This window comes from Cucurbita moschata, unplaced genomic scaffold (genome assembly GCF_002738365.1).
Source record: "Cucurbita moschata cultivar Rifu unplaced genomic scaffold, Cmos_1.0 Cmo_Scf00041, whole genome shotgun sequence".
In the NCBI taxonomy this organism is placed as follows: domain Eukaryota; kingdom Viridiplantae; phylum Streptophyta; class Magnoliopsida; order Cucurbitales; family Cucurbitaceae; genus Cucurbita; species Cucurbita moschata.
Window position 1 is genome coordinate 814,358 of NW_019268557.1, and position 25,220 is coordinate 839,577.

Here is a 25,220-nt window from a genome sequence, read left to right on the forward strand (position 1 = left end):
TTTTTTTTTTTTTTTTTTTTTTTTTTTTTTTTTTGGAGATACTGTTTTTGCTTTTCAGTTTCCCATCCATAGAACTTTGGGCTATACATTCAACTTCTGTACTCTACTCAAAGTTATCGTACTCGGAAGTCCTAAATCCTAACCCAACCAAACATGAATGCCATTTTACAAACGAGCAGACAAAACACTCAGCTTGACAAAAGTCTCCCTCTCTCTTCAGCTTTTGGAAAAACTCTCCCTCTCTTCTCCATTTTCATTGTAGATGGTTTCTTCATCATCATCCAGAAATTCATCCTTCATAAACAAACCGAGTCGTTCTAATGGGTTTTCCAACTGGCTCTCATCGAATGACCTCTTCACTATTGCACGGTGATGTTGGACAAATAAGAATCCCCCACTGAGCTTTTTCAGCTCCTTCAGCATCTCAAGATTCTGATCCAGTTCAACAGTTCTTTGGATCTAAATGACAGAAGGAACTGGTCAAGGATACTTGCGATAGCTAGAGAACAGAATATATGATAAAAGTAGTTACACATAGTCGATGAATAACCTTCTGAATAGCAATACGGGCAGCCTCTCTGTCTCTTTCTCTCTGCTGCTGCTTCTCAGCCTCTGCTTTTAATCGCACGGCCATGTCAGCAGCCTTTATTTCTGCTTCTATACGTTCTCTCTCTACATGATTCACAAGAGGAAATGCACAATCAATAAGTACATATGCCCATAGCGATGCATGAGATATTTTTTAGGGAAAATTATGAATTTGGTCCGCAGGACATTAATCTCCTTACAGTATCAAAAGTTTTAATATAGAAAAGATGGAAGTAAAATGAGCAGTGTTTTGGTTTCACTTAATTAATTATGTTAGGGAGAGTGTTTATTTCCATCCTATAATTTAGACTAGACTATAATTTGGTTGGTACGAATTTAAGAGGGGCTTTAATTTAATGCCTATGATTTAGTCAAAGATAAAAAAATCTCCATGAACCAAATTCATAATTCAATCAATATTTTCATGGGAAGCTATTTATTTAAAAAGAAAAAACATCACATGAATATTAGAGCAACCGTAATTCAAACCAAGTGTGTACTCTTATGGTCAGTCTAAAAATGTGATAGGCAGGGGAGAGGAAAGGCGTTTCTTCCATTTACTCTTTACAGAAATTTACTTGGAGGGCTACCCATAGTTCGACTTTCATTAAAATTCATTAATCATCCAACAAGATAGTTTTTTTTATCAAATAAATTCTGTTTGCAGTTCAATAAGCAACAAAAATAGCATTCACGGCAATATTGCACACGATGTTGCTTTTACCTTCACGCTGCCTCCTTTCTAACCTCTCCTTCTCCTGTTGGATCTTCATTTGGTCAACTTTATCGCCCTATCAATGATGCAGAAACTATTACTGTAAAACCACTATAGTCTAATAGCAAAATGCTCATAACATCTTTTTAATGAATTAGGGAGCTTACATGATCAGGAAGTGCCTTCTGTTGTGCTTTCAAAATAGTTTCAGCAAATCGACTCTTCAGCATTGCAGCACGAAGAGCCTTTTTCGGTGAAAGTTGTACATCAAAAATTGGGGTAGAGAACGCTGCAACAAGTTAGAAGAGACAAAGTTAGTATGATATACGTGATAAAGAAAAAGATAGGTCTATCTACTGCACTAACAGAAAAAACAACCTTCGGAAGTAGCATTTGCCCCAAGGGTCAAAGGCTGATCACAAGGAGGTTTTCCTTCATCCTCCAAAACACTTCTAATCCCTTCACATCATTCCCAGTAGTATGAGCATTCTCAGATGAGAAGGATATCACTACAATAAAGTTTTCGCAACAAATATGTATGTGAACTGACCATCAGAGTCTGTATCCGACTTGGACATCTGGGAAGCTGACAAGCTCCTTGTTTGAGAGTCCTAAATTAATATTTAAATTACATAAGTGAAAACAAAATTTGTGAATGTTTCATGACAACTCTGCAGTAGTATCATACCAGTCTGCAAGGATCATTGACATCTGGATTTTCTCCTGACAATAATCTCTAATTAGATTGATCTAAATTAAGCAGAAATTAATTTTTTTAGACAATTACCAGAATGAACACATGAAAGGAATAGAACAGTCAACTAACCACCAGAGGGTGCATGGCCTAAATTGGAAGAAGAGCCGCACAGAAATGGCGTGCTTCCACATCCTGTACACTTATGTCTTGGTGTTTGTTTCTCAAAGGAGCTAGAAGCATGTTTACTGCCAGTTTCTGTAACTATCAGATACATGACTAATTAGCTCCTTCTCAGGGCCATATAGCAGAACCGTAATCTGCCACTTCATACCTGTATGGAAGTTCTTCCTGGAAGGCTTGGGTGCACAAGTTGGAAGTGTTCTAGCACGATCAACCTGGACATGTTAATGAGAAAATGTAATCCATCATGCAAGATAAGAATGCTGCCTAATAACTGTGGATGTTATATAATCAAGCAAACCAAATGAGAAAATATTCATTATACAGATTCTAGTGTATCGTCAACAATACAACTTGAAAATAAACTTTCGGAACGTAAACAAAATGCATGAATATCACTTGCCTCAGCACCATTTGCATTTGAAGACGGCTTGCTAACTTTCTCTTCAGATCCTGTTGACTTCTTCTTCAATAAAGTATTGTGAGATGATGGAGTTCGAGAAACCTTTTCTCCTGTTGGTCCACTTGAAAGTTTTTCTCGCTGAAAATCTGATTTTCCACCAAACCATTTTTCCTTTGGCAGTTTCCATTTCTTCTCAAAAACTTCGTGAAGTTCCTTTGCTATCTTATGAACATGGTTACCAGGAGGATTGTAAAGCATGGCATTAGAAAATGTCAGTCTAATATCAGCTGCAAATTCTTCACTAGCCCGATACATATTTCTCTCTAGTTTGGATTTGACAGTTCCCAAATCCATAGGATCAGTGATGATTGAGAAGTAATCAGGAATTTGCAATGCCACAGGATCCACGGGCTGGTTGAAAACCCAACCGAATGGATGGGACATAAGTGATTTTAAAATTGAAGAGCATTGTTGTGTTGTACTACGATCCAACTTCTGCTTCTTCTCTCTAGGAGATTCTATATCCTCAGTTGCTCTGCGCTTATCAGTGATAGTGATGGAAGATTTTGACTTGGAACAAGCAGCAGCAAAGGTCTTACCATTACAGAGAGCATTTAACGAATGGTTGAATGTGTCATCCACTTTCAACCCATTTGTGCCCTTGAATGACAATTTCTGGCCTACAAGCTTCCCAAAATCACAGGATTGTGAACCCGGATGATCTTCTACTCGTTTACCAGCAAATTTAATTTTCAGCTTTTTGCTCGATACAATGGTTTCAGTGGCAATCATTTTGACCCAAAGAAATGGCAAGAAATCCAATACCCGAAGAGAGCTAGATAATTAATCTTTTTAAAAGCAACCAAGAACACCAGAAAAGTGGCATCCCTCAAGCAGATGAGGAATGATGTAAGAACTACTCATCTCGAAATTAAACCTCCAGAGAGCCTGAATAGAAAATAAAGTTCAGTCTTAAAAGAGACACGAAACCTACTAAATGACTAACCAAAAAACAACGTGATATTATAGTATCTCATAAACCCACCAACATGGGACCAAACGAAAGGGCCGCCATAACGTATCAACAAATAATAATAGAACATGTCCGCATAAAAAACCGCGTTCCAGAAAATCTATAATGTTCGGTGGAAACATAAGCACTTACACAAAGAGACAAGAAATTTCGTGCTCAACAAAAAAGAGTATCTACTAAGAATGGAACGGGCTGAAACTATCGACTTCAAGAAAAAGTCGGAATCCACAGATGTTTCTCGGAGAAGCTGTCAACAAGAAAGTTGAAAAATCTCGAAATGAAAATAACAAGAGATAAAAGATCAAAAAGAATCAAACAAATTCAAGCAAAAGTTATTAGGGTATAATCAAACATCGGTCTCATGACCTCAAATCTATAAGCGATAAGAAATAATGAAACAGAATAGGCAAAATCAAACGAAGAACAGACGAAATCTATAAGTTTGGTCAAATCGAGTCGAGTGAAATCAATAGAAGACAGCATCAAAATCTAGAGCACCTCGAATCTCAGTGAACCCCCAGCCCACTCCCAACGGCGGAGATGATAATAATAAGTTAGAAAGAAAGAAAGAACTTACACAGATCGACTGGAGAGCTTCGGAAGCCTAGAGATAGAACAGATGAACGACGTGAAACGGAGACAAATAATTCGAAGAGAGAGGGCGAAGAGCCCCCTCGAAGAAAACAACCGCGCAAACGAGGGAGAGGGAAGGCGATAAGTCTAGGGTTTATGGGAAGACTATCCTTCCATTCCCATTGTCCTGTCTTAACAGATGCCGGGTTTTCGCTCCAATTTTTTGCCTCGGTCATATATATATATAAATAAATAAATAAATAAATATTTAATATTTTATTTACTTTATATTAACGTTAAATGAATTATTTGGTCTTTCCCTGTTTTGCTTAAGTTTTATTAATAATAAGACGGGATGAGTACATGAAATTAAATATGACAATATTTCCCGTCCACATTCGTCTAGGTATCCCATTTACGCACAAGCTCTCTTTTACCCTCGGGAATGTTGGTCAAATACATGCCATCATCTTGAGCAACCCAAACACAAGAGTAGTCGTTGCATCTATAAGCAAGCCAAGGATGAGTCTCTGGCCAAAACACGTCCATGACGATACGTTTATTTAATGACGTTGTGAAAGTACACCAAAAACGAGTCGTTGAGATGACATTCTCTTTGAATTCCCACGAGTATTGTTCACCCACTTGGAGTAAATGATCACCCAAATCATCCTCCTTTGATTTACAGTGAGCTAATAAAGTTTGTCCGGGATTCAATTGATTAAAAATCACGACCTTCCATCGACTAAGCGGCGGCATGGTCTTTGACCCCGCGGAAACGGGATTACCCATCATCGACATTATCACTAGGAGACAAGAAATGAGGCAATAGTTGTTGAAAAAATTCATTCTTTCAATTCTAATGCCTTATTTCTTTTCTTCCTCGAGTTCTTGATCTCTTCCGTGTATGAATCCAAGTAGTTTTATAGTGTTTTTGGATTAATTACTGTGGTAATAGTGGAACGTTCCAGATTTAGTAACTCCGTAAAAAGGTAAATTTGTTCATAATTTGTGGTGGTTACGTATTTATGCCATTTTTTTTTTTAGCGTTTTATAGTAAAAATAGAAAACAAAAAGAATAAAAGTTTTATTTTATAATTTGTGAGCTAAAGACGTTATAAAATCAATTATGGAATTATTAGAACATTTTTGTGTAATTAATGTTGTCATAGTGAAGTTTGTATAATTTATTTAAATTTGGAACCCAAATGGACGAAATTAGAAATTAAAAGTTCAAATTTATTGGTTCAATATAGTCCTCCTAAAAATTAAACTATATATTTTTTAAATATTAAAAACATATATATTATTATAAATATCTCTGGACTCTACTAAAAATAAATTAATTAATTTTGAAATCCATCTTTAAATATTAAAATTAAAATTTTTAGAAATTACGTTAATAAAATGGGTGAATATATATATATATATATATATATATATATATATATATATATATATATTAAAGATTGTAGTGAAAAATGAAAAATTTTAGAATAATTATATTTACAAATAATAATAAACATAAAAAAATTATTTTTGGTTAACTAGCCCTCTGCAAATTTTCAGTGGAGAATCTTGCTCCAGTCTTCTGCAGATATAAATAGAGAATTTTGTTGAGATAGAGAATGAAATAGGTAATGTGGAAGCCTTTCCAATCTTCGTAGACATCTATATATGTCTTCTTAAAAGAGAAATATTATAATCTCTAGAATTAATAGAATCGGTCACCGTGATCTAAGCGACATCATTAATCTCAATGTCTGACACTTTCCAAACAATTTTTTTACACATGTAGTGAAAGACGGGTCAATTTCTACACGTGGCTTCGTTGTCAGAAAATATTGATGTTTTTAAGCGATTCTTTTTTTGTTTTTCTATTCAATAATTTTGGAACCAAATAAACATAATGTTTGGAATTAAAACATTAGGTTATTTAATATTTTCTTGTCACATTATATGTATGGTTTCAATCACGTCCTACCCAACATTAAAAATTTGGATTATAATGAGAACATGATAATTAATATATATATATATATATATATATAATAATAGAATTAAAAAAGAAGAAGAAGAAAAAAGTGTTGAATTATTGGGAGAAAAAGACAAGGCAATAATGAAACATCTCGTGAAAGCGTAGGTGGTGATGTTGGGACAGTCCAAAATCAGTTATGGTTTAAAGAAAGAACATTATTTGTGTTTAAGAACACTGCCAAACATAAATTAAACAATGCTCAGAACCTCCACCCAATCTGTGAACATGCATTCCTTCATGTTTCCCATGAAAATTTTACACAACCCCCGTAGTAAAAATAAGAACATGATGAATTATTCTAAAGAAAAAATGGGTTCCCTTTTTTTGATTAATCTTCTTTACAAATATTGATTTGGAGTAATTTGGGGTCAAGTTTCCAGGAATCCGGTCATTTTGAGAATAGAATTTCGAACTTGGCTTAAATCTCTTCCTTTGAGCGTCCTACCGTTGCCGGTGCAGAGGGAGAAAGCCATTTTTCCGGCTACGCGACGACCGATGATGAGGTGCGGGGGTACGATGTTGTCTTCAATGTCCCAATCCTCGTCCACCTCCTCCATGTCGGAGGAATTGTAACGGTAAACGGTTTCTGGGATTTTGACGGGGAGAGAGGCGGCGGAATCTTTGCTGTTGCTGTTGGTGTCGTTTCTGGAGCTCCGATGAGTTGTGATGGGGATTTGGGTGTGGGCGTAGTCGAGGGAGGGGTGGAACAGGCGGCGGTGGTCGGCGATTATGACGTCGGAGTCGTGGAATTCTTCGGCCATGGGGACGGAAATGGTTGAACGAGAGAGAGAGAGAGAGAGAGAGAGAGGGAAAAGGAAAGGAAGAATGGGCTTTATAGGACAAAGAAAAAGAAATGGCGTCACTCAAAAGGCAAAGCTTACGATTTTTTTTGTGTTTTTATTAATCACTTCCCCTCACTCGTTCATTAATATCTTTAAGTTCACTGCTAGTTGATATTGTTTTCTTTACTCTTTTCTTTCTATGCTTCCCTTCAGCGTTTTAAAATACGTCCCTCTAACCCTCTTTTAGTCTTAGGAAGAGGATAATGAATGTTTTGTTATCCTCTCCATTCGAGATTTCACAATTCACCCAGGACACTATATCTCACAATCTATCCTTGGGAGCCCGCGTCGTTAGTGACACACTGCCTCATATTTAGCTTCAATACCATTTGTAATTGTCCAACCCATTACCAAATATTGTAATATTGTCTTTCTTTTTTTTTTAGTGAGATGTTTTTATTAACAATAAATTAATTAAGTGTTTTAAATAAATTTTAATTTTATTTTGGTAATATTTTTGTTATTTCATAAATGATGGTAGCTTCTTTTATGGTGTATTTAAAAATGTTTTCTTAAATAAGTATTTTGTTTTTAATCGAAAGTAAAGGAATTACACAAAATTATGTTGTTATTTAAATCTGATAATAGCTGGAAATACGTGAGGAAACAGAATAATAATTATGTTTTTAATCCAGATGGCCCTGCACGCCGAAGCTAAGCCGATTCGAGCCGAAAGAGGAATATTAGCTTAAAAAATTCGAAATGGAATCATTAGATTGGGAATCCCGAAAAGAAGAAGGCGTATTTGTAAAGCTAAAACTAGCCGCATTCGTCGGCTTATACGCCGTGAGGACGGCGCTGATGACGGGCCCACAAATTATATGTTATTAATAATTATAATTTTAAAGAATAAGCTTTACCCTGTCCCGAAGCAGAACAAATGGTTCCGAATACGACAAGCCACTCATTATCCAACACGTCACCCCATCCCTCGCTTAAAGGACTAATCTTTTCCCAATCATTTTCCCTCTTTAATACTAATTCCCTTTTCCAAATATAATATTAGTTTTTATTATATTATTGGTTTAATTTAAATTTTTAATAGTAACGTAGTGTTCCATAATTTTATTTTCAAATTTTGTAACTCTATAAAGATTAAATTTAATCTTTCAAATTAAAATTTTATTAAAATGGTCGAATAATAAATTTTGTCAAAAACGTGTTGTCCAAGGTTGCATGCTCGTTGAATGCCAAAATCTTGTGTTTATCAGTTTATTGCTTTAATGAGGTATAGTCTCCTGATTGTATTTTATAAGTGTATGATGTTTGGTAGAATCATGTTTACATTCCGTAAACCTGAAATGCCTCCAAATGAACCGTAGGTAAATGTGATTAGTCGTCAATTTTTCTTACCCTGAGTTAATATAGTTTTATCTAACCACGTGAACATACAAGAACATTGATTACCTTAACCATGAATATAAGTTGAGGTCGTGAGGTGGGAGGGCACGTGAAGGAAAGGTCAATCGAGTTCATTTTGAGGCTGTAGAGGTAGTCATCGAGATAGTCGATGTAATTGGAGTCGTAGACGAGGCCGGGATCCACCCCCTTGGAGGGCGGAAATGGCTAAAGGAGTGAAATTGAAGTATTTGTATGGACACGGACATGGCGATATGTTGGTGTCGACATGTCGGTGAAATGAGAAAGGCGTAGATTGTCAAAGGTTGGCAATTGATTGGGGAAGTTAATAGGCATGGACTCCAACTCCCAAGTCCCAAGCATTCAATTTTCTCACCCACTTTGCCTTTATCCACATTTATTCGCTTCGCCACGTCCAAATTCACAATCACATTTGATTGTCAAAAGCTTTGAATGGTCAAGACAAGCAGCCACCGGCACCGACAGACGCCCCTCATCTTACTTGATATCAAAACTATGCCTTTTTCAGTACATTTCCACCCATACCCAACTGGACCAGTTGCACAAGTGCTTCATATAAACATAAAGATTTTGGCTTCGCACTCTAATTAAATGCCCAACTCTTAGTCTTCGTTTCCTCAACTGTAAAACCCATTCCTAATTGGAGTTGAACACCCCCTTCTATTTAAACACTATTCTGCACCTTTTCAACCTCACTTCCACGTCAACCTTCCCAAACAATCAAGCTTACCAGTCTTGTTTGTGCAAGAGTGGCCATGGGCGGCAAGGTTGTAAGGAATCAGCTATGGGGTATGCTTGTTGCGGTGCTTGCATTCTGGTGCTGCACCGCCCAGCAACAACCCCAAGTTCCTTGCTACTTCATTTTTGGCGACTCTTTGGTTGATAATGGCAATAACAATCGCCTTTCTTCTCTGGCTCGCGCCAATTACCTCCCTTATGGCATCGACTTTCCCCAAGGCACTACTGGAAGATTCTCCAATGGCAAAACCACCGTCGATGTCATTGGTAAACATTCACCGCTTCCTTTCCAACAACGAGTCTCTGTAATCAAGAAATGTGTATAACTTTGTTGTTTTTTATGGCTTATAGCGGAGTTATTGGGATTCAATACCTACATCCCTCCCTATTCCAACACCAGAGGCCGAGACATACTTAGAGGAGTGAACTATGCGTCTGCAGCGGCTGGAATAAGAGAGGAAACTGGCCAGCAGTTGGTAATTTTCTTTATTATTACACACCCACTTCATGTATCTTTGTTGTTAGAAGTTTGACATGGGCGGTGTTGTGTTCTTGCAGGGGGCTCGGATAAGCTTCAGTGGGCAAGTGAGAAATCACCAAAACACTGTTAGACAGATAGTCAACATTCTTGGTGATCAAAATGCGGCTGCTGATTACTTGAACAAGTGTATATATTCTGTTGGATTGGGTAGCAATGATTACCTTAACAACTATTTCATGCCCCAAATCTACTCGTCGAGTCGTCAATATACCCCCGATCAATACGCTCAAATCCTCATTCAACAGTATACTCAACAATTATCGGTTAGTAGTTTTATACATCGCTTTCTTTAAGTCAATGTGAGACTTTGATCGCATTCTTATAAAGGTTATTATGTTTAGATAATGTACAACAATGGGGCAAGGAAGTTTGTGCTATTTGGAGTTGGCCAAATTGGGTGCAGTCCAAATGCACTGGCGAATAGCCCTGATGGGAGAACCTGTAACCAAAGGTACAACTTTGCGAATCAGTTGTTCAACAACCGGCTGAAAGGGCTTGTGGATCAACTCAATAGAGACCAGCCTGATGCGAGATTCATCTACATTGACTCTTATGGGATTTTCCAAGATATCATAAACAGCCCTTCATCTTTTGGTATCATTCAACTCTCTCTTTCTTCCCAGTTTGTTTTCTCATTATTATGGTGTCCCTGAGGATTCAATTGTTGGGTGGTGCAGGGTTTAGTGTTACAAATGCTGGGTGCTGTGGGATTGGGAGGAACAATGGCCAAATAACATGTTTGCCTTTCCAAACCCCATGTCCTAACAGAAAAGATCATCTATTTTGGGATGCCTTTCATCCAACTGAGGCTGGCAACACCATTGTTGGAAGAAGAGCTTACAGCGCTCAACGTCCCTCCGACGCCTACCCAATCGACATTCGTCGACTCGCTCAACTCTAGTTTAAATCCGACCGATCGGACTTGTTGAGTTTATGCATAAGTTGTTGGAAGAGTTCTAATGTCCCTTTAATTGTTTACGTTTTGGTGGTGTGTGCCATTCTTCTCAAGAACATGGCATGCTTGCTCTCAATTTATGGCTCGTGTTTGTGTTAGACGTTTGAGATTTAACTAAATCTCTCATGATGTACCCTAAAGCAAATCAATCAAATCAATCAATGAAAACCTAATATGTTAGAAACGATCAGTTGAGCTGGACCTTGTCCAAACAGTGGGTTGTATTTATTACAATTTTTATATAGTTCTTAACAAACAGTACGGAATTAAAACGACGATGAGCCTCGAAAGGAATGGACACCAGACTGTGTGCCCGAGAACACTAGATCCTAAAATGGGGTGGGTTGGGAGGTTTCACATTGATTGGAGTGGGGGAACGAGTGTCAGTGAGGACGCTGGATCTTGAAAGAGTGGATTGTGAGATCCTATGTTAATTGGAGAGAGGAACAAAAGCATTCTTCATAAGGGTTTGGAAACCTTTTCCTAGTAGACATGTTTTAAAACCTTGAAGTGAAGCCCGAAAGGAAAAACCCAAAAAGAAAAATATCTGGTAGTGGTGGGTTTAGGCGGTAACGTACGAACCATAAATAAACCCAAAAAACATACAAAGCTTTCAATCATTGTTCTCTTATTTCCCTCTTGCACTTAAGCTAAGTAATCAATTAAAAAGTTTCAATCTTCTCAATAATCAGCCATTACATCATAATTAGAAACAAAATAAGGAATCACAGAAAGTTGAGACAGTGAAACAGAAAACAAGACAGAAGTATGAGACAATATGTTAGTTGTTTGTATGACAGACATAGATTTTAACACAAAGATAAGATAGGTTATTAATGTTTTGGATGCATACCAGACAACAACATTACATACATACATACATATATATATATATATATATATATATATATATTTATATATTGGAATATGTCTTTTTTTAGAGTCCAGAAGCTAAGACTTTGCTAAGGCATAGATGAGGTATGATCTTCAAGTTCCTTTCAAGTACCTTTCAATCAGCAGAGATGGGGCGCTCCTTATAATCCACCAACCAGAGAGCTTCAAACCATACTATTATTAACTGCAGCGAAATGTTCGGTCGGTATTTTGTTAGATACAGAGAGAATGGCTTCATTTAACTGTAAAACAAACAAGACAACACAAGAACCTTAAACTAATTGAAGAGCCATGTTGTCTTGGCGTGGATACTGGTGATTATGTTGTAAGCCGTTCACTTGGAAGAAGTCTCGGGGATCGTAGGGATGAGATTGCATCAGCTCGAATTCTCCTCCCATCATGTTGGCATTTCTTTCACTCTCAGCAATCTGCACACATTTCCATAGTTTGAATCTTAATTGCTCATATCAGAGAGAGATCGAGAGATTTAAGAACGAGACCTTTGCTCGAAGCAACTGATTGTTGTTGTGCAAATCAATTTCCTGCAAAGATCAAAGCTTTTCATTCAATTGTAGAACATAGAATCACTCCAGGGGCTTCCCTTTACAGTTTCTAGAACAAAATTTCAAAGGATTGATCTTTTTCTATGATTTAGAGGAAAATCAATGAAACCCATTTGGAAAAATTAAACTTTCAACCAACCCATTTGGAAAGTTGATTCCTTTTCTTGAAATTGATCATCAAGTTTGCTAGAAATTAGGTTGCATTGAAGATTTCAATAGATGGTCATCCAAACATAGCTAACTTGGTGTTCTTTTCTTTATGAGTTTGATAAAAAGACCAAAAAACAAGGGCTTTCGAGCTGCTCTCCCCAAAGGATTAGTATCAAATTGGGATATGAAAGCTTACCCTTTTCCGCATATACTCAATTTCAGCAAAGAGGAGTTCATTCTGGGAGAGAGAGAGAGAGAGCACCGAGAAATGTTAGCTACTTATTTTGAGACTAAGTTATTTGAGAAACAAGGAAGAAAAGCAACCTTTTTGGACCTAATCCTGCTGATTCCTTTCTCAAGTTTGCTCTCGAGGCTTTTCAGATCTTTTACACTCAAAGAACTTAGAGACTCACCCAGCATGTTCCTGGAAACAACATTCTTCTGATGATGAAGCTTTAAAATCTTGAATTAATGGAAATGTTCATAAATTTTCTTCAAAGTACCTGTTTGAATTCTGCAAGTTACCAATCTGAACTCGAAGTTTGGCAGCTTCTTGTTGGTAAAACTGGGTTGAATCTCATTCAATAGTGAGTTTTTTAATCTTGTATTACCATTTCCCTTCAACAATTCCTCTTTAAATTTAGTGAAATCGAAGTGTACCTGAGTGTTAGCTTCAGAAGTAGATCCAGTGTTTGAGGAATCTGAGGATGCTTTCTTGTATCTATCAATGGTTGCCTTCACACTGTAATTAACCAAAATATAAACTAAATTAACACCATAGCATGTTGATTAGGGTTCCTTAATTATACACGTTGATTAAAATAAAATTATGATAATTTTTTAGATGGAGAGAACTAAAAAACAACCAAACAAACAAAGCATTGAGACATGTTTTTGATCCACAAAAAGGAACATTTTTATGTGTCACATTAACCCAACTCGCTTAGTTAAATGAATCCTATACGAAACCCCACAAAAGGCAAAATGAATGATAGAAATCAGTTGAAAGGGTAAATGGCTCCCAATGATGTGACGGAATGTACAACAAAAAAGGTTCTCTCCCGCATTTAAATATCATTATTTTGAAGCATATATCCATGGTTTCCTTTACCGATGCACTGATACCTTAATTTCGTCGAGCTGGTGATTGGCTGTCTGAGACATGCTGGCACAGATCTCGCTTTATGATTGGCTTAATCCAATCGACGGACCAGAATTTGCCAACTGTCATTGATCTCTTTACTCAATGGACAATCAGCTTAATTCCACCCTCTTATCCAACTCGATACAGTGTAAAAACCAGATTTTTCTCCTTCCAAAACAAAAAAAAAAAAAATGGCGGTAAAGCCTTTTGTCTCTAACACTGTGTACATCATAGCCGTCCGTTTCAATCAGTGGCTGTCCAAGCTGTGCCCTACTGAAGATAAATGCCCATGCCCTCCCACTGGCTTGGCTCAACCAGTTTCCCTACCCTAATCTCTCTCTCTCTCTCTCTAAAAATACCCTTCAAAGATTCAAACTTTGTGGTAAATTTAAGAAGCCCAGTTTAGTTTCTTCTTCCATGGGATGACCCTTTCTCTTGTCTGCTCTTCTGGTTTAGAGTTCAAGAGAGAGAAGAGGAGAGAGAGAGAGAGAGAGTGAGAGATGAACATGGTTTGAAAAGAAAATTGGTGGGAGGGACATGAAATTGAATTGAATCTGAAACGGGAAGGAACCCGTTTTAGTAATTGTGACAGAAACCCTTTGTTTGTCAGGGAGGCTGAAAACTGAAAAATCTTGAGTGACGTGACCAAAGATTCTTGAAGCCCTACACCAAAAATCAGAACCCAAACCCTAAAACCAGACACCCCATTTCCCAAACAATGCAGACAAACCTAAGACTTGTGTAAAGTTTTTGACTTCCTATTGGCTCACTTTGTTTGTGGTAGAAAAAGCTACACCTTTTCCCCTCTCTCTCTCTCTCTGTTAATACATGTTTAATCTAAGGATTACCCATTACTAATCAGGACAAATCCCAATGTATTTTAGGGTTTGAATGGAAACCAACAATTAGGCAGTTCAATCCTTGAGTTGGAGGTGATTGGTTGGAAAAGGGTGTTTTAGCATGTTTCAAGGAAACCCACAAGTTTTGACAAACTTTGAAACCCTAATAAGCTTATTATTGTATATGGTGTTTTGACAAAGTTTTGAAACTGTACTTTCCCTTTCTTATTATCCAACATGGACGTTTCTATTAAGGAAATGTCAAGGAGATGAAGGGGATTGGACTCATGAGATGACATATAGAGACAGAGAGAGAAACAGAAGCTTTAAACAATGGAGGAAGGGGTAAGGTAAGGTAAGGTAAGGTAAGGTAAGGTAAGGTAATGTAAAGAGGTGTGTCCTGAGAGACCTCCATAAGTTTACCAAAACGCTTACTCCTTTCAATCTTTCCATCTCTTACACCAGATCTATGTATCCACCATACCAAGAACAAGCAAAGTGATACAATAATAGCAAAAACAATCCCCACAACCTCATACAACTATAAAAACAGCTCAAGGAACAAGAAATTTAGTAAAGTTAATGAATATATTCTCAACATAACCCAGATTCCCAAAATGAGTTACACGAAGGAAGATTTGAAGAAAACAATGTAAAAAAAGTAGATAGTGTTTGTGTTTACCTGTTGTTAGCATACTCATAGAGGCGACCGCGGCTTGAGAAAACGATGAGAGCAACTTCGGCATCACAGAGAACAGAAAGTTCATAAGCTTTTTTAAGCAGCCCATTTCGTCTCTTACAGAAAGTGACTTGACGATTTGTTGTATTTTCGATCCTCTTAATCTCAATCTTTCCTCTTCCCATCTTCCTCTGAGGTGAGTCTGACATCCTCTCTTCTTATTTGCAGCTTACCTAAATCAATTCCAAACAGATCACTCATCAAAATCAAAACCCAAATCTCCATTTCCCAACAACTGTTGATTCCTTAAGAGATGGAATCAAAGAGAAGAAGATTTTCAGGGCCATTTTCATGGATTTACAGGTGGAGGAAGAAGCAAGAGAATCAGAAGCTGAATCTAAGCTTTATTTTGTTGGTTTAAGAGACAGAGATTTTGATCACTAACCTGATAAGGAAAAGAGCTGTTTGGAGAAGGAACTTTCCAACACAGAACAAAAAGAAATCTCTCCACACAGCCTTTGTATCCCTCAAAGATTAGGGGAGGAGGAGGAGAAGAAGAAATGGAAGTAAGGTAGCGAAAGAGGTGTGTGTATTTATAAAGTAAAGAAAATGACCCTTTATCAGCTCTAGAAAGGATTATTTACCAAAGCCTTCTACTTCTAACTTAATCCACTTCACCCTTTTAGCTCTAAACTTTCATTCTTGTGAGCTGTGACTGATAAGGTTTGGGCATAACAATGGCATCTCAAGAGCTCCTCCTAGAGAGAGAGAGAGAGAGAGAGAGAGAGAAAGAAAGAAAGGAAAAGGACTTGTGAAGTGATTATTAATGGGTTGACAGGGATGTTGGAATAAGTTGCATTATTGGGCTTGAGGTTAAAAAGCTTTACACAGATTAGAGAACAAAACGACCATAGCAAAGCCAAGGATAATGACTTATAGCTGTTATATGCAAAACATTCTTCATCTCCCATGATCTGCCAAACTAATACTCTCTCTATATTAATCATTCAAACCCAAATCCAGTTTTTGATATCTGGGTTTTCTGTGTGATATCAAAATCTGTTCATACATAAGAGAATGGATACTCATAATCAACCTCCTTTAAACAGAGTGATAATGTTTTATGGAGTGTGGTTTGGTAAAGGTAATAATAGAAGGTATCCTGAGTCCCATCCCAGACATCAAATTTGTTGTATGAAGAGGGGCATACAGTTTCTGAAATCTCCCATTTCTCCATATTTAAAACTCTATGCATTTTCATTTCGTATGGTCTGATTAATGATGGTTCGATATGTCAACCTACTTTTTTCAAACACCAAATATTGTAATGACAAGTCGTTGGATTGATGACTACTCTTTGGTAGCGGTTTCCATATCATTAATTGTTCAAAAAACAAGTATGGATTCATGGGAGCACTTGATCTAAAGGTTTGCACACTCAAAATGATGCCCAATTCGCCAATCTGACACCAAAAGCTTTCATGTGCCCAATTTGTGGCTCAACATTCATATGAACAACACTGTACTTTCTGGAAAACTTGGTGTTTTTTTTTTTTTTTAAAACAAATTTCTTCTTTGAATCTCCGCTGAATTCGTTGCTCGGTCTAACGATATTGTAGCGCGTTTCAAGAAATCTTTTTTAATGTCAAAGTTCAGCTTATTTAGACCCTTTCTAATTTTGAAATGTTTCTAATGAGTCAATTTGAAATCAAAACTAAAACTAAAGCTACTTTTATAGTACTTAGAGCTTATTGCTTTCTTGAACTTTTTGGACGTGAGATTACAACTTTTTTTAATATTTGGTCAAAATTCATAGCCTCGTCCAAATTTTTAAAAACAGTTATAGTTGAACCATCTAAATTTTAATCGATAAAAATGCATTCCATTCCAAGTTCAAATCTATGATACCCAAAAGCTTTCTAAAAACAATAATATGGACAACTTAGTTCATGATGATCATTCATCAACATTTTAATAATTCCATCATTATTTAGAAAATAAAAGCTATCACTAAATTCAAATATTCTTTATATGAGTGTAGAAATTTTTTTTCTTCTAATAAACGCGTTTTAAAATTGTGAGACTAACGGTGATACATAATAGGTTAAAAGTGAACAATATCTACCGGCAGTGAAATTGAGTTGTTGGGTTGTTACATGTACGTTCAAATATTATCACAAGACTCAACACTAAACAATTCTATTATTGCTAGATCATATTAAATTAACATTAAATCTAATACTTTAAGTTAATAAATTAACATAAATGATATAGATTGGGAGGACAAGGAAATAATGTTGATATCTACCCCCAACTACAAGGACCATTTGAGGGGATGGAAGCTTAATGCCAAATTACAAAGAGAGAGAGAGAATTCCTTTTTAACGAAACTTTCCCATATGAACGATCACCTCACAAATCTTCAAGTTAGAGGCTTCCACACCCTTACAAGGAATGTTTCGTTCTCCTCTCTAACTGGTGTGAAATTTTACAGTCCACTCCCTTGGGGAACCCAATGTCCTCACTAGTACATCCCTCGGTGTTTGGCTCTGATACCATTTATAATAGCTCGAGGCCACCGCTAGCAAATATTGTCTACACTCTTATAAGAAATGTTTCGTTCACCTCTCCAACCAACGTGGAATCTTTCACATGAAATATTTATTAGAAGGTAAGCATTATGATAAAATTGCAAGATTTGAAGTCGAATCGGATGAAACTGAATTTTATGAAACAAAACACAGCTTCCATTGCTTACCAAAAACAGATTGAACTCATCCTACAGGCTTGATCATTTTGTTCAAACAATTGGGGATAATGTCTGTCTAGTTCTTATACAAATTAAATTGGCAATTAGAAACAAGAACAATGAAGGGGCTGTGAGTTTTATATTGTCTTGAAATGGGACCACAAAAAGCAGTGCACTTAATTTCTCAAAAGAGGGTTAGTGTGAAGGGCTTCAATGGCAACAGACCTAAACCCCATAAATGCCATATTGCCATACCCATGTATTTCAACCTTCCCTCTTCAATTCTTCTAATCTCTGCATTAAACATCTTAATTTCTTCAGCTAACTCAACTTAGCTTCTTCCGCTTATGTTTACATCTGGAAAAATCAATAAATAACATCATGCTCGAGCTGAAGTCGCAAGGGGGTCCTACGTACCCTACGCTTATAACGGGACGGATCACCATTTGAAGTGCTTTTCTTGCGTATTCTTAATAAAACCAGGACGTAGGTGGTCCATTCTTGCCACTAAAAATGGATGGATAGCTCAACGTGTAGTGCCATAGGAGTTGTAATGAGTCTAGATTTAACTCTATCTATATCTGTAGTCCATTACCTAACAATTCTATCAATAGATCTCCAACAAAAAAAGGGTTTTTTTTTTTTTTTTTTTTTTTTCTGATAAATTTGACTCAAAGATATTAGTTGCTTTGATCTCGCTCCACTTTGAGGTGCCTCAATTTCCAAGCTTTGTGAATGAAGTATGAAACCAAGTATGGCAATTGACATTCAACTTATGAACTTGGGATCCTGTTCTTCCTCATTTTATGTGCAACTTCAATGAAACTCCATTAATAGAAATTGAGTGGGAGAAGGGGTAGAGAAGTGTATAAACAAAGCAATAATTTAGACAGAGTAAGAGAGTAAGGGAAAATTGAACCAACTTGTAGAGATGAAATTGGCTGAGTTGCTAAAGCTCTTCAGTTATTGCAGTTTTGGACAGAAGGCAACTCAGCTTTACTGACATACTTTTTTTTCTGCAAAGCTTTTCCTTTCCACCATGCTGAGCTCTATACCTGAACATGTTGCAGATCTCCTTTGCAAAAGGAACATAAAATTGCTGTGTTTTTATACCTTAATGAGAATATGTTTCAAAGAAAGCATGTGGTGAACCTTTGATAATGGATTGCTTTAAAAGCATATATACACTGCTCACCTTTTTGCTAAAGGCTTTTAATCTCAGTGATTATGTGTAACGTGTAAGTAAAGAAGAGATACATGAATAAATCAAGACTATACCCGTAAGAGAGAGCACTTGAAGATATGCAAATATGGTTGAGAATGCTTTAAGAACCTTACGTCAGGACCTCCTGAAAAAAATTCTAGGTAGCATATGAGTGAGGACAACACATGGGAAAGAATTTGTTATTGAGACTGTCTTTCCTCTCGCAAGCCGTTTAAGGACGCAAGTGAATGTCGAGGCTGTCTATTGAATCTTAGGGCTTGGGACGAATTGGAGATTTTCATATTTTTCTTGTTTTTGACAGAGAATGATTGTTTTCACAATGCTGAATATTCGTCTGGAAAGTGAGATCAATATTTTCTTGTCTCTCATAGTGTGTTTCAGTCTGTTTGATGAGATTTGAGCTGTCTCTCTTTAAGGGTGTCTTCTTGAAGGTGGCCAAAAATAGGTTCAATTAAAAGAAAGCAATAACATGATATTACTAGAAGCTGCTTTCTTTACAATTCTAATTTTCCAGGCAGAGTTCAGGCAATTCTTCACATTCACACATGATGGTGACCAAACAGCGGCATCAAAATGGAAACAAAGATAACAATAATAAAAGAAGGCATTTCTTGCTGGACTTATAATCAATCATATAGAACGAATTTCTCAAGGACGTGTGATGGACAAACTAACCAGAAGATCTGATTTCCCATGTGGATTTGATACTGTTGATTGCCCCGGAAATGGAGATTTTAAGGAATGGATGTTCTTAAGATACAGCAACCAGTGTTTTCAATCTGATAGAATTGGGGTTTGTTTTTCCAATTTGTTAAAACGAGCTATTAACAATCAACTCTCCAACTTCAAATTCAATCCCAAAGTATCTCTGGTTGGAAGATTTGCAGCCAAAAAATAGTTGCTTCTCATGTCAGCAAGTTGGTTCTTTTTACCAACAGGATCAAATTTGAAACTGAAACTTACAAGTTGGTACTTTCCTGCCACTTATGTCTATAGCTGTTCGTCAAACCCTTTCCAAGTTGGTAGCTGATATACTTAGTGCTGGTATCTCCTGAATCTGCACATAAACGGGTAAACAGTCAACGAAATGGAATTCCTATCTTTGTTGTTCAACTATCACAATATTAAGCTCCAAACTTGGAATTTGCCGAATTCTTTGTCATCATCTTCATATCCATCCACACATTTCCTGAAAATAAGAGATTTTAGAAGAAGGGTGCGATCTTCTTTTTTATCAACAAACTTAAAAACAAGCCCAAGAGAAGGATGTCCCAGAGAAACTAGAATTGTAGATCAAATGTGAAAGATAGTTAAAAACAAGCCCAAAGAGGGCCTCCAATCCGACATGATCAAAGGTGTTGGATAGTTAAAGGTATTTCATTCAACCAACCACGATCTTGCATTTCAAAGTAACATTGAAGATTTGGGTCTAACAATCCTGAATTTGTCACAGATTCAAAGGCGGTATTTAATCAACAATGGTGCAGGTGTTTCTCATCCCAAACTCTCACGAATTCTAAAATCAATGACAATTGTAGAATTATGAGTGTCAGAAAGTTAGTTCTGTGAAACACGTTTCATCACACGAAGCTGGGAAGGTAAACACAATATTGGACCAAAATCTGACAAATCATATACTGCTGGCAGAAGAATGTGTTGATAGATTCAAACTGTTTTGACGGGAACGATCTTTCTTCAACATCGCCTCAATATTCTGGAAGAATTTCAATGGCCTGACCTGTATGTATGTTGAAGCCAAAAATAAACTTCCTTAAAATTCATATTTATTCCAGTAAATCTTTAATCAGAAAATCAACAAAAATATAGAGCCACGTGAACAAGTATATGGCTTATCTTTCTAGTGGATGTCTGCATCTTCAAAAAGATTATGCACTAAAACAATTCTAGGGGTAGGGAGACAAGAAAAAGCAGAGGCCATGAACTATACCTTCCAGCGCCTCTTATGACCGAATCTATTGTAAATGAATTCCAGCTGGGTTATTATCTGCCTAAAAGTAGGTCTTTTAGTTGGCTTCTCATTCCAGCATTCTTCAATTAGCCTGCAAACAAATTATTTTCACTTCGACAAAATGAATATATGAATTACAGGAGAATTGATTTGGCTCTGATGCCAACTTGGAAGTGAGAAGAATCGTGGAATATTTCTGAGTGCATGATAGCTATGAGAACCAGCTAGCTTCACGACGTGCATATTATCTTCTTTTTTAAACAAATGAGACTTGCGATGATGACAATTCAGGAGAGACTAAAAAACATAATCGATAAGAAAGAACCACATTTACAAATATGATACACTAAAAACCCAAGAGCTTTTCAACCCCTGATTTTAAAATTTTAAAACAAAATAAGAAACAAACTAGAAATTTACCATTGGTCATAATAAATTTAAATCAATTAGCTTGGGTAGATAGAACTCACTCTTTTAGTCCGTTTGCATAACGTTTAAGTGGTGCTTTAAATGGTGGACGTTCACCTGCTGCATACAATTTAGGAACTTCACTATCTCGCTTGTCGGGAAATGGAGGACAGCCTTCAATCATCTGGATTATAGCAAATCACTAATATCAGAATTCAAACTGTCGATCAGAAAGCTTAGTTTGGAAACTGTCTATGCTTCAAAGGATTTATATGCTCAAGCATATTCCCCTTAAATCTTTCATGGTCATAATGTCATAAAAGGATTGAAGAAAAAATTGTTTATCAAATAAGCATCTAATTGCTCATTGCATAAGAACACAACGGTTCCACGAAACCAACCTTCATGAGGTCAGTGTGGAAATGCTATATAGTTTATAAACAAGAAAGACTTTACTCATTTCAACAGTTTTCTAAATCATTCAATGCTGCGTCAACAAAGAGCCACCATTCTCTAAATTCAGAGACAAACAGGAGCAACCACAATATGAAGAATCCCAGAAAAAGGATTTGCCTGATAATACATAACATAAAACAAATTAAAGACAGGTATGTATACCTCTTGTAAAATCAAAGCAAATGAAAATACGTCCACCTTTGTGTCATATTCTTCATTTTTGAAAACCTCCGGAGCTTCATATCTCCCTATAATATTAGATAAAAAGAAAAACTCAACCTGAGTTTTCAGCAATCAATATCATGTGTCATTTGACTTGATGACGAGTAAGGGCTGATGCATCAGTGCAGAATGGGAAGAGTTATTGTATCAATGAACCATATATTCTATTTCAAAAGAGTACTAAAATTACTGTTTTCTTGGGTATGAACCATTGTAAAAAGTTTGTAGATCAGAATTCAAGACAGAGGAGACTCACGTGAAGTCTCTGAACAGGTCAAAGGTTTATCTTCTTTAACTGTCAATAACTTGCTAACTCCAAAGTCCGCTACTTTCAGGTGCCCAGAATCATCCCTCAGAATATTTCTGAAATCTTGATCAAAGCAATATTAAAAACTGTCATCGGATTCAGAAAATTGGTGAAAAATTTATATTCTTAAGTTCAACAAAGAATGCTACGTGTACTCAGCACTTGTGAGAGTTAAAAACAAAAAACAAAAATCCCAAGGATAAATGAGTTATTGTACAGGAATGCTTACGAAGGCTCAAGATCACGATGAATAATTGGTGCTGGCTTGTTCTCATGCAAATAATTCATCCCCCTGAATATTTTGCCAAGACAGGTGGAAAAGTGAATTTAAAGAAAAGATGACGATACAGGGAACACATTCTCAACAGAACAGCAAGAAAATTAACCGTTGGTATTGTAGAATGTATCGATATTGAAAATCATTAACCAGAACTGTACAGATTAACTATAAGATCTTTCTTCTCCATAACATAATTTACAGCTTGGTTTCCAATGATTTATTATAAGTAGAAAAATTCCTCACCAGCTCACTCAATCCTATAATTGTTATATTTCTGAGGATCCTTCATATCACTTCAAAACTCTACTTACGATTTCCTTCAAAAGGATATGAAGCCTAAAGAAAACTAAAACCCATCCTACTGCAATATGACATCCTACTCTATTCCTAATAACAGTAACTGCATTCTAGATCATAATTATGTATTAGCAGCTCAAATTAAGCTTAAAAAGAATAATAGTTCGGATCAACTCGTTCAGTTGAGAGATAGACCTTGCAATATGAAGGGCAAGTCTCACAACGGTCATGGTTTTTAGTGTTCCTTTTCTGCCCAATAATGCTGCAAGATCTCCCTGTATCAAAAACAGAAGAAAACAAAATTCAATCAAGGTTCCAACTGAAATAAAACCAAGCTTTAGATTAAAGTATGTCTCTCTATTTTGCAACATTATGTGATTGGAAAAACCTTTGGCAAATATTCTGTAACTATCATCATCGGCCAACTTTGAGTAACAGCACCTAGAAACTGAACAACATTGGGGTGTCGTATTTTCTGAAGCAATGCAAGCTCGTCTCTGAAAGCCCTCCTGAATAAAAACAAGAGGTTCAAGTGCCATACGGACTATAAGATGCAAAGACTAAAGAGTAGATCGAAGAACCCACACTTTATCCTCATCGGTGAATAGATCTTCTCCAAGCTCTTTCACAGCAACCTCAGTCCCACGCCAAGATGCTTTGCGAAATGTTCCCTAGTAGTGTTTCCAATGTGAAGAATCCTTAGACGACTAAGAGTTTGAAGGCAGAAAATGGAAATAATAGAACCTAGTTATTGTAACAGTCAAAGATAACTCAAAGTCTCAAGCAACTGTAACGAACAAATTACAAAAAACGAATTAGGCAAATCAAACATGTAAACACGCACTTCAACACAATTTTACCTTGGTAATGTTCACACTGTTAGTAAAATCAAGCTCCTTAGGATCAATTTCATAATCTGGCACTTCACGGGCATTCTTGACGAGCATGGGAGCCACCTGTATTAAACAATACCTCTCCCATGAATCAGAATCCACCGAAGTGTAAATGCAGAGTTATGAAATTACGATCATACCGGAGGCTTTGCACCATGCTTCTCCAGAAGTTTGATCACATCGTGGTTCTTGTAATGCACGGCATCCCTAAGAGGCTGTTAAGCAGACACTAGACAATTCAAGATTGTACGTATTTTACACAAATATTTTCAAAATTTCACGATGTATTGTATCAGAAAAGGAAGACTGCAACATAATCACGTAACAGAGATCGTCTTATATCATCTTCCCTCATGCCCCAACTTTCCCAGCAACGGATTTTACACAGTCCATTACGATTAGAATGTTGTATGAACTCCGATCCAAACGGCATAATGGGCCGAATTTGGGAGTGGAATTGGAGATGGGCTGGAGTGAAAACTACTCTTCCTTTCAGTCTTTTACACATTGCTAAATTTAGAGCAGGGGAGAGAGAGAGAGAGAGAGAGAGAGAGAGAAGAGGAAGATTTCGAAGATACTAGTAATGGAAAATGAGGAGAGAGCAATGTGATCATTACCGTGCTCCCCCAGCGATCTTTGGAGTCAACTTCAGCGCCACGTTCGAGCAACAAAGCGACGACGTCGGCGAATCCCTGGCAAGCAGCAATATGCAGAGCCGTCCGGTTATCGATATCATGGAAATTGACATCGACTCCCGAATCCAACAGTTCATTAATCCCTTCCAAATCACCTTCATTGGCCAAATACATCAACCTCACCCTCGAATCTATCCCCTCCTCAGTTTGGTGCTGCTTGACCAGCTCCTCCAAATCTTCGAGATGCCCATCCGGCGCCAGGGACGACTGTTTCCCCAACTTAAACCTCACCGGACTCTTCATTGCCTCAAATATCACAGGGAATATAAAAATCAAACCCAGAAGAATGAAATAAGTATCTGTCTAAATCGGAGGAATGTAGATTGGATTTGAAAGAGAAGGAGGAGCTTAAACCCTGCTATATAAAAAATCCAACACCCCAGTTGGATTGCTGGATCTGGAAAAGCTTCAAAGGGAATTTTGGAAGCCGATCCGGAAGGCAATTTGCTTATTTTTCTTTTCGAGAGAGAGGGACGGGACAACAATTAATGAGAAAAGGTAGGAAGATTTTAAGGACAGTGGACTGGGAAGGTGGGCCTGGGGATGATGATGACAACGAGGGACGACAAGAAGTTCCCGCGTGGATAGAAAGAATGTCGCCGTGGAGCAGGGCTCGTTATTTGAGCAATGGCGATTGATTGGAGTAAAACTTCGGCAATTGACTTACAACGCCATTCAACCTGGCTTGAGGTTTTCAATAGATCTGCACACACCACCAAAAAAAAAAAAAAAAAAAAAAAAAAAAAAAAAAAAAAAAAAAAAAAAAA

At 36.9% G+C, this 25,220-nt stretch overlaps 5 protein-coding genes across 8 annotated transcripts; 1 reads left to right on the top strand and 4 right to left on the bottom strand.

The window, feature by feature from the left end:
- Positions 1-33: 33 nt before the first annotated feature.
- On the bottom strand, positions 34-4,403 carry LOC111433037 (transcription factor GTE8-like). 3 transcript variants are annotated; one of them, XM_023069930.1, is made up of 11 exons: positions 4,194-4,403; positions 2,584-3,531; positions 2,332-2,395; positions 2,130-2,255; positions 1,992-2,026; positions 1,854-1,914; positions 1,682-1,762; positions 1,471-1,592; positions 1,313-1,379; positions 551-672; positions 34-459 (listed from the first exon to the last, which is right to left on the bottom strand). In XM_023069930.1, the coding sequence occupies exons 2-11, from the start codon at positions 3,373-3,375 to the stop codon at positions 217-219; spliced, it is 1,713 nt and encodes a 570-aa protein (XP_022925698.1). In that variant the 5' UTR covers positions 3,376-3,531; positions 4,194-4,403; the 3' UTR covers positions 34-216. The 3 variants fall into 3 exon arrangements, with proteins under 3 accessions (XP_022925698.1, XP_022925699.1, XP_022925695.1); XM_023069931.1 differs by having other exon boundaries at positions 1,992-2,014; positions 2,130-2,261; XM_023069927.1 differs by having other exon boundaries at positions 2,130-2,261.
- A 2,151-nt stretch (positions 4,404-6,554) lies between these two features.
- On the bottom strand, positions 6,555-7,038 carry LOC111433041. The gene has a single exon (XM_023069935.1). The coding sequence runs from the start codon at positions 6,986-6,988 to the stop codon at positions 6,596-6,598; it is 393 nt and encodes a 130-aa protein (XP_022925703.1). The 5' UTR covers positions 6,989-7,038; the 3' UTR covers positions 6,555-6,595.
- A 1,341-nt stretch (positions 7,039-8,379) lies between these two features.
- On the top strand, positions 8,380-10,876 carry LOC111433039 (GDSL esterase/lipase At1g29670-like). The gene is made up of 5 exons (XM_023069933.1): positions 8,380-9,454; positions 9,539-9,663; positions 9,746-9,991; positions 10,070-10,322; positions 10,406-10,876. Exons 1-5 carry the CDS (start codon positions 9,205-9,207, stop codon positions 10,627-10,629), a joined length of 1,098 nt encoding a protein of 365 aa, XP_022925701.1. The 5' UTR covers positions 8,380-9,204; the 3' UTR covers positions 10,630-10,876.
- Positions 10,877-11,408: 532 nt separating this feature from the next.
- Positions 11,409-15,736, bottom strand: LOC111433040 (floral homeotic protein AGAMOUS). Its single transcript, XM_023069934.1, has 9 exons — positions 15,398-15,736; positions 14,956-15,185; positions 12,951-13,032; positions 12,794-12,855; positions 12,615-12,714; positions 12,487-12,528; positions 12,078-12,119; positions 11,849-12,005; positions 11,409-11,761 (listed from the first exon to the last, which is right to left on the bottom strand). Exons 2-8 carry the CDS (start codon positions 15,159-15,161, stop codon positions 11,850-11,852), a joined length of 690 nt encoding a protein of 229 aa, XP_022925702.1. The 5' UTR covers positions 15,162-15,185; positions 15,398-15,736; the 3' UTR covers positions 11,409-11,761; position 11,849.
- A 3,641-nt stretch (positions 15,737-19,377) lies between these two features.
- Positions 19,378-25,097, bottom strand: LOC111433038 (integrin-linked protein kinase 1-like). 2 transcript variants are annotated; one of them, XR_002708723.1, is made up of 13 exons: positions 24,376-25,097; positions 23,899-23,973; positions 23,726-23,821; positions 23,451-23,536; positions 23,254-23,374; positions 23,061-23,140; positions 22,518-22,580; positions 22,238-22,344; positions 21,922-22,007; positions 21,366-21,487; positions 20,875-20,986; positions 20,064-20,664; positions 19,378-19,983 (listed from the first exon to the last, which is right to left on the bottom strand). XR_002708723.1 is itself a non-coding variant. In XM_023069932.1 (12 exons), the coding sequence occupies exons 1-12, from the start codon at positions 24,694-24,696 to the stop codon at positions 20,557-20,559; spliced, it is 1,377 nt and encodes a 458-aa protein (XP_022925700.1). In that variant the 5' UTR covers positions 24,697-25,097; the 3' UTR covers positions 19,378-20,556. The 2 variants fall into 2 exon arrangements, 1 of the variants encoding a protein (XP_022925700.1); XM_023069932.1 differs by having other exon boundaries at positions 19,378-20,664.
- Between the last annotated feature and the right edge of the window lie 123 nt (positions 25,098-25,220).

Excerpts from the sequence above, each read along its gene's own strand:
- LOC111433037 (XM_023069927.1), bottom strand. The coding sequence starts at position 3,375 with ATGATTGCCACTGAAACCATTGTATCGAGCAAAAAGCTGAAAATTAAA. Across the intron at positions 2,396-2,583 it reads CAAATGCAAATGGTGCTGAG|GTTGATCGTGCTAGAACACT; the intron begins GCAAGTGATATT and ends TAACATGTCCAG. Across the intron at positions 2,027-2,129 it reads AGGCCATGCACCCTCTGGTG|GAGAAAATCCAGATGTCAAT; the intron begins GTTAGTTGACTG and ends GATTATTGTCAG.
- LOC111433041 (XM_023069935.1), bottom strand. The coding sequence starts at position 6,988 with ATGGCCGAAGAATTCCACGACTCCGACGTCATAATCGCCGACCACCGC.
- LOC111433039 (XM_023069933.1), top strand. The coding sequence starts at position 9,205 with ATGGGCGGCAAGGTTGTAAGGAATCAGCTATGGGGTATGCTTGTTGCG. Across the intron at positions 9,664-9,745 it reads AGGAAACTGGCCAGCAGTTG|GGGGCTCGGATAAGCTTCAG; the intron begins GTAATTTTCTTT and ends GTGTTCTTGCAG. Across the intron at positions 9,992-10,069 it reads AGTATACTCAACAATTATCG|ATAATGTACAACAATGGGGC; the intron begins GTTAGTAGTTTT and ends TATTATGTTTAG.
- LOC111433040 (XM_023069934.1), bottom strand. The coding sequence starts at position 15,161 with ATGTCAGACTCACCTCAGAGGAAGATGGGAAGAGGAAAGATTGAGATT. Across the intron at positions 12,856-12,950 it reads CTTCTGAAGCTAACACTCAG|TTTTACCAACAAGAAGCTGC; the intron begins GTACACTTCGAT and ends GATTCAACCCAG. Across the intron at positions 12,715-12,793 it reads AACTTGCAGAATTCAAACAG|GAACATGCTGGGTGAGTCTC; the intron begins GTACTTTGAAGA and ends TGTTGTTTCCAG.
- LOC111433038 (XM_023069932.1), bottom strand. The coding sequence starts at position 24,696 with ATGAAGAGTCCGGTGAGGTTTAAGTTGGGGAAACAGTCGTCCCTGGCG. Across the intron at positions 22,581-23,060 it reads CTTGCCCTTCATATTGCAAG|GGGGATGAATTATTTGCATG; the intron begins GTCTATCTCTCA and ends CAAAATATTCAG. Across the intron at positions 21,488-21,921 it reads TTGCTTTGATTTTACAAGAG|ATGATTGAAGGCTGTCCTCC; the intron begins GTATACATACCT and ends GCTATAATCCAG.